This window comes from Stegastes partitus, unplaced genomic scaffold (genome assembly GCF_000690725.1).
Source record: "Stegastes partitus isolate 25-593 unplaced genomic scaffold, Stegastes_partitus-1.0.2 Scaffold343, whole genome shotgun sequence".
Lineage (NCBI taxonomy): Eukaryota > Metazoa > Chordata > Actinopteri > Pomacentridae > Stegastes > Stegastes partitus.
In genome coordinates this window covers 479,486-487,375 of record NW_007578074.1, presented here as the reverse complement: position 1 = coordinate 487,375, position 7,890 = coordinate 479,486, and the positions used below count along the sequence as shown (strand labels likewise).

At 41.6% G+C, this 7,890-nt stretch overlaps 1 protein-coding gene across 1 annotated transcript in view; it reads right to left on the bottom strand.

Moving 5' to 3' along the window:
* The window catches only part of LOC103358921 (protein kinase C-binding protein NELL1), a 328,461-nt gene that overhangs the window by 31,878 nt on the left and 288,693 nt on the right, over nucleotides 1–7,890 (bottom strand). Inside the window, exon 16 of the mRNA XM_008284073.1 lies at nucleotides 505–645. Coding sequence (XP_008282295.1) covers nucleotides 505–645 — 141 coding nt within the window. The remainder of the gene's footprint in view (nucleotides 1–504; nucleotides 646–7,890) is intronic.

Below are 7,890 nucleotides of genomic sequence, written 5' to 3'. Positions count from 1 at the left end.
AGCGATCGCACAAAAACAGTTGCGAGGATTAAAAAGTCTCTCTTTGTCGGCTTGTCTCTCTCTGTTCTCTAATCATTCCCAACACTATTACCAAAGTAATCAATGAGTCGCAAAACATTTTGCCACAACAACATCCTCACTTTGAGTCTCTTATGTTGAATTTCACTTTTTTTAAATTACCTTTTAGACATAAAAGCGTTCACTTTTAAGAAAAGTAGCTCAGTTTTCACTTAGATGCACGGTTGTTTGTTTCTACCTGCAAATTACCAACCACAGCCTTGAGTCTTAGATTTGCAGAGGATAAAAGAAAGCAATCATGTAGAAGACCAGAGAGACGGGACTTGAAGGGAAAGGCAGGCAGAGACAGTATTCAGAATTCCTCAATAATTGGACACAGGAGGAGGAAGGACAGGGGGGATAGTTGCTAGGAGGTGGGCACACGGGGGCCGAGGAGCTGGTGTTTCCAGCGGCGATAAGGATGTTTTCAATTCAGTGTATGCTCACCAATGCAGGAGCTCCCATCGAGCAGGTAGGAGCCATTGTCATGGAAACCACTTCTGCATTCACAGTGGTACCAGCCAGGCAGGTTGACACAGCGGGAGTGGTTGTGGCACTCAATCAGGCCCTCGGCGCACTCGTCGATATCTGAGGACACAAACACACACGGCGGCGTCGGTATCAGTCCAACTTATTTACCTGGCAGCAAACATGAAAGTGAAACTTCGGCTCATTTGTGTCATCCGACGTTCTGCCCGTTCTTTGATCTGTGCTGGCTGCAACGGCGCCGGTTGGATCCAATCAGAACAAACCGGCGCCACAACAGCAGAGCCGGGTCAGCGGTTGCTCACATTAGACCGCCAGCATCTCTGCCACCTGTCTGCCACAGCGGGGATCAAAGTCTTTTAGAAATCACACCATTTGGCTGCAGAGTTGTTTCCATTGTGCACTTTTTTCTATTTCTTCCCCTCGCTCGTTCTGCTGTTTCTATTCGGCTCGCTTTGTCTCCGGCGTGCAGCGTGCATACACGAGCCGAGCCCAGAGGTGTTGGGTCTTTGCACCTTCTCCGGAGAGTAAATCTCTCTCATCCATTATGTATGGTGTGAGCTCTGCTGCTCATCTGCAGCTCTCTTGCTTCTGGCTGTAAAAAAAAAAAAAGAGCCAACCTGCACACACACACACACACACACACACACCTTCGTTAAAGTGTGACCTTCAGCCACATCTTCACTCACCTAAATGCAAACCATAGAAAACAGTGAAAGCTGGCAAAGGAAGTCCTCATTAACTGTCATGTCTGTGGGTACCTCAAGCAAATCAACGAGGAAAAAGTGCAGCAGTTTGCAACTTGACCAGCAGGCATTACTCATATGATGTAACGGATCCTCCAAGAGTTCTTGCATGTGGGTTGCTTGTAGAGTTTTGTCAGTCTATAGAGCATCTGTGTGGTCTGTCAGGTTCAGATAATCATACAAATTTTTTTTGTGTGTTTTTCATGACAGTTTGTGAGCTAAATTGAAAAGACAGACGCTCCAAGCAAATTTTAAATATTGTATCAGGGCTGATCTGTATGCAGACCTTTAAAATATGGAAAAATTAAATTTAATCAAATGTTTTCTATACTTAAATCTTCTGTGTTTTGTCCACGTCATCCGGCAAGTGTTAAGTGCACTTTTTTTTGTCCCTAAAGGCCCCATATTGTGGCCCTTTTCAGCAAATTAATGAACACATGCTCTCGGAATGGGTTTTTTTTTTTAGTTCAAAATATGCCAGACATGGTTAATTTTACCATGGCTGTATAACCCCTGTTCTCAGTCCTCTTCTAAACAGGCTGTCTCAGTGTCTGGAGCTTCTATATACAGTTGAGCTGCAGTTGTCCACACCCCTTCAGGAGGAAGACTCTCTGCATCCGTGGCTGATAGTGAGCAGAAAAACTGTTTCTGTTGCTTCTAACCTTCTCTCTGAACGACCATTAGACATGAAAGTTTACAGTAAAGCGCTTGGTTTCACTTTACGTATTCGGTGAGTTTGTCAGACACGACTGCAGTCATAAAAGTCAGTTTTTTAGTTAGTTTAGTGCTGAAGAGCAGGAGCTTGGCTGCCATTTATTTGGAATTCAGCTGTATTTTGTTTATTTATTTATTATTTTTGCATTTTTGTCTCTGTTTGAGGGTGCAGTTCAGAGAGAGACACGAAAGTGGGGGAGAAGAACTTGCGGAAAAGGGCCATGAGTGGGATTCAAACTCATGACCTCTGCATCGGGGGACTATAGACCCCGTACATGAGATGCCAGCTCAACCAGGTGAGCTATAGCAGTGCCTGGAATTCAACTGTATTAAAATGCAGAACATGTGAGCACAGTGAGCAGGAGAGAAGTAAACAGAAGCAAAATCATCAAGCTTTGGTTTCACTGAAGTGCTGCAAGTACAGCAACCCACCCAGCCTTTGTTTATTGGTTTCAGATGAGTCTTTAAGTTTGGACTATATCTGATTATCCCCCAGCGTTACAGCTTCCACACAGCTCTGACCTGTGGACATACAATCAGAGCTCATTTTAAGACTCATTACTTGCGCAACATGCTACCAATAAAGATTTTCTAATTGTTGTGGTAGGAAGGGCAGCAGTAAATGCTTTCATATTCTCACAGCTTCTACAGAACATTTCCAAGGTTCTAAGACATACCAAACCCAATAAAGATGGGTTTTCGTCATATGGGACCTTTAATTACAGCTACAGCTTTAAAAACACCAAGAGAGTAACAGGCCATGTGTCTACCAGATTCTGCCGGTTAAACTTTCACTCAAATCATACCAATAATTGAAGCTGATAAACTTCACAGGTTTGAACCAGGTCCAATGATTAGCATCAAATACTTCATGAGTATGATTCACACCAGTTTAGAAATAAAGACGGTATTTCAATCATGCATCAGACACATCAACATATCAGTAAATGAATGCAAATGAATCAAGACTAGTTGAAATGAAACTAGATGGAAGCCAACAGTGATAAAAGTGAAGTTACATCTTGCTTATAAACAAGCTGCTTATTTTCTATAGGATCTGTTTTAGACTCGTGAATGACACATAAAACCAACAGAACTGGGAAAAAAACAAACCCCAAATTGTTTGTTTTTTAACTTCACGTCGGATGAAAATGGTATCAGTTTCATCTTTTTATATGCCTTTCACTTCCATGTACTGTCATTAGCTAACAAGATACTAAAAGTTGGAGCCGGTGGAGGTCTATTTATAGAGACGAACGCATCTTTTCATCATCAGTGTAGATTGTGTTTCTCAGCTGAATACCAGTCCGTCTCATTTCTTGTTTGCATTCGTACTTGACATTTTACGAAGGCAGACAGCTATCTGATCTGCCCGAGATGCTTCTGACTGATAATATTGATCTTCTGAGCAAACTCCCGGAAAGACGGCAATTTTCCAAAATGTCTGAATATTTATTTAATCAAAGTTTTTCCTTTGGAGAAAGTTGTGTTTATCCCTAATACATATTCTTCTCCAACAACAAAAAAAAAAGAAAGAAAAGAGAAATGGATGCTTGTCTGCATAATTCCAGACTTTGCTATTCAGGGTTTGCACAAACAAACAAGATGAGAGAAAACAGGGTTTCTGAAAATGGTGTGAATTTTAGCTAAAGAAGAGATGGGCTGAGGTAAAATTGTTAGGGTGATGTAGGAAGACATGTTAGACTTGATCTCGTGCTCTGATCATGTTTGTGCTGCTGCAGCCCTGTTGTGAGAGCCTCTGTCTTCAGCACACACACGCTTATCTGTGTACAAATATAAGGGAGAGTCGGGCTGATCCGTTTAGCAGTGTGTGTTGTAGCTGTGCTGTTGGCCTGCTGCACTGTAGGTAATAAGACGTGACAGCTGCCTGGAGGGTTGCCCGCTCTCAGCCTCTCGGGTCAAAGATCCGGTCAGAGTTACGCCAAAAGATTCCCTCTCTGACATCCCACTGAAACCTACCAAGATTGGAGGTGATTGGTGGCTGAGAGCAACTAACCCTTCAACAAAAGAGCAGCGCTGTGCGGGTGCACAAGAGGGCATATGTGCATTTTCCTAGAGCTGGTTCATGCGCAACATGTAGTATATCAACAGAGAACCAACACATAATTAAATTTAAATATTTCAAAATGACTGTGGGACAAATTAATTTTACATTATCTAAGCTGCTTTGTGAAAATGATGTAACTGGGTTCAAGTTTTAACTCTTTGAACCCATAAACTGCAAGCAAGTTATATATTTTAAAAAAAAAGCCAAAATTGCACCATTTGTTAGAGCCAGAAACGGAAAAAACGCAAAGAATCGAAAAGATTTTTAACTCTCTGATGGTCTTTTATCTACTCATCTGTGAAAACCATCCAAATTAAATCTGCACTGCTCCCACACATGGAGAAACAGACATCAACACATTCAACCTGTGCATCATGAATGTTTTGAATATCAATAAATATATATTTTTCTACCTTTTGCAGGAATCTTTGCAATATCAGTTTCTGTTATATCAGCGTTTGTATGCACAGTAGAATCTGTGCAATAACACTGGTTTGTGCTGTGTTATTATTTTCAACGTCCAGAGGAATCTGTGCAAATCTGAACATCCACATATGGAACAAATCAGGGGCTTTTAAACTAAAATGGGTTGAACTGCAGGCTGTGTTTATGCAGGCCATGGATGGAAACACATGCAAATATAAATAGTAAAATATCTACAATATGCAGAGTCTTTTTTTAAAAATTTATTTTCTCCTCAGTGTTGGTAGAATTGGGAAAAATGTACATGTTGATTCCAGGTTTCTTCATTTTTTTTTAATGTTTTAATGTATTTTCTCTTAAATCTCTACAATACAACTACAGTAGGAAGAGAAGGACATCATCACCTTCATGGTTACAAACTGTCTTCATTGCAACAAATCAAATCCAAAGGTACCATTGCATTGAACTGAACTCTTGACCATTGCAGCTGAGGCAAGAAGATGCGTTCCCCTTGTGCTACCAAGGCAACATTATACTATTTTCACTTGATTAAAACAAGTATTACACAGACACACAGCCTCAATATTTAGAACAGTTAAATTAAAGGTTGTCCTTGGCCCTGGAAAAGCTTTGGAAAGAAAATGAACAAGATAGAAAGTGTAACTTGAGACTGATCGGATCAAATAATACACTGAATCAACTCTGTGGCTGCTTGACTTTACAGTCTCCTCTGTCAGCTTCAGATTCATGTGCAAGCGGAGTGAAGGGGTTTAGAGAAACAGGCGGGGAAGGATAAATGTCTGCAACATCTTGAGATGGAAATTGCGATGAACAGAAACGAACGCACTGGGAAAATAATAAAGTCGCCTTTTCGGAATATATTTAACGTTTCGTGATTGCAAATCTCCTGGAGTTGTGCGGAAACAGTCAGATCGCAGAGTCTTTATTTAACCCTGAGTAGGAACACAGCAATCATCAGTCACTGGAGCTGCACGGAGAAGGTTAGCGGCTGACAGCAGCTCTAATATATAACACAGGCAGACCACATATCACTTTCCACAGCCGTACAGTTCGACTCATGAACCTACAATGCAGTGCGTGTCTGCTGCAAATCTTGCTGTCACAGTTACACATAATATACAATGTTTATTATAAATTAGGATCTTGGGAGGATGGATATTTGTTCATCCACTCAATATGCTGACATACACACCACAACCAGCCACAACATTAAAACCAGGTTGTAGTGAATTACATTGATCATCTTGTTACGGTGCAACGTTCTGCTGGGAGCTTTTGGACCTGGATGCTACTTTGACACGTAACAACCACCTAAACATTGCTGCAGTTCAGACAGGACACTTTGTCAGGTTATAACCATTTATTTGAGATCACATACATTTAGTTTGGCGGTGACTCTGCTCGTGATGCTCTGGAACGATCTGCGCAAGATAATCCCTGAGATCACAAACCCCCGCAGAGCCATGAATTTACAATTTACAGTTTTTTGAATACAGTATGAACACGAGACCAACTAAATAGTCTTCACTAACAGAATCTAGATCACATAGTTCAAGGTACAATAATGAACCATCTGCAACCTACAATCCTACGATATGGGAAACACCGGGGTTATGAGATTGAACCGTTTTTAAAAGGTGGTGGTTGGGGAGGAGGAGGAGATTTGATGATCTGCAGAGGCTGGAGTAGCAGCGATGTGGTGAGCGTGAAGCGGGCAGAATGAATGAACGCTGCCTCAGTTATAAAGCACGCTAAGTGGGTGGGCTGGACTTTAGCGATGACGATTGGCTAGGAGGGGCCATGTGACCGCCTGACTCCGTGCCTGTCTGAACTAACGCGAAGCTCCATACCAAGCACGCCTCCTCCGGCAGGAAAATGTGCGCTGATGGATCACAAAAACTGCTCAGGAACTGCTTGAAGATCAAAACTAAATGTCTACCTAGACTCCAAACGCCACTGGATGCTCCAAAACAAACCCGATGCATGGAGGCCCCACCTTGCAACCCAAAGGATCCACTGCCAACCTTCCAGTGCCAGACGCCACAAGACAACCCCAAAAGGTTCCACGTCCATGCCCCAATAAGAGCTGCTTTGGTGGCACCAGGGGGATGTACACAATACACTGCAGGTGGTTCTAATCTTGCGTCTTACCCATGTATACGTCCAGATTTGCAATATAGAGTTTCATGCAGAACACCACCTTCTTTTGCATAAACAAGTAAATATGTGTCTTCTGGGGGGGACAAAAAAAAAAGGTTTGGAAAGAAGAAAAGCAGTAAATGCAAAGTTTGATCATGTAGAGTACACAAACAGCAGGCGACCGTGCCGCCGGCCTCCCTAATAACAATAATCCTGCACTGCTCTCCAACGTATCGCTCCATAATTTATGAAAAGCGACACATTTTAAAATGTTTTTCGCTGCTACTACTGAACGCTGACACTTAAATTGTGAGTTATGTGAGGTGTAGCAATTTTCTTTCATCCTGCCATACAAATGCCCACGACTCCGTCTTTCTTTCTCCGTATGCTTAAGAATACAGCGAAAAAGCAAAATGCTCATTGTCTTGTCTAGGTTAAACATTCCGATTTTCAACGCTTGTGTCTTTGTTTTATCAATTTCTGCATTATATCTCCTGTATTTTACGGATTTAATTACATGAAACAAGGTACAGGGACATGTCACTGCATTGAATTTGAAACAAAAGACGATTAAATTACATCACCTACTGCCGGAGCCTCAAGGATGTGTGAAGGTGTTTACATTTATAATGGATGAACCTTGTACAAACGAGTAGTTTAGGATAATCGAGCAGAACAATGAGCCAAACATAAAGACAACTCACATAATTAAAAAATAATTGCCAAAAAAAAAAACTAGAGCGCTCTTGTCAAGTGAAATCAGCAAGGTGACCTCAGTACAGCAGAGAAAAATCAGTTGGTGTAACCTTGCAAAATAAGTTATTCAGGTAAGCTAAGCTACTCCAGTGGTCAGTTGACTGTGGACAAAACGTGATTTGGATATGGAAACCACTGTTTAAAAAAAAAAAGTTCAGAGAGTTGCTTCTCGTGGATGCTGGATGGTACAATACAGCTAATGATGTGATGCTGCCCTCCAACATGTGGCTCATCGTGTTCATTCAAAGGTCAGCGCTTGGTTTGTAATATTCAGTGTGGTGTCTCAAGACTTGAACTCATTGATCAGACCATTTCCATTTCAAACTGGAAACTTCAGTTCTATTAATTCTGGTGTAAATACGGTAAAAAGGCAAACAACCAATCCTCTAACCTGAACAACCAACGGAGGCATTTGTTTACCTCCCCTTCTGCTTTGCCTCTGTATGGTTAGTTTAAGGCATAAAGAGAAGGTTTAGGCTG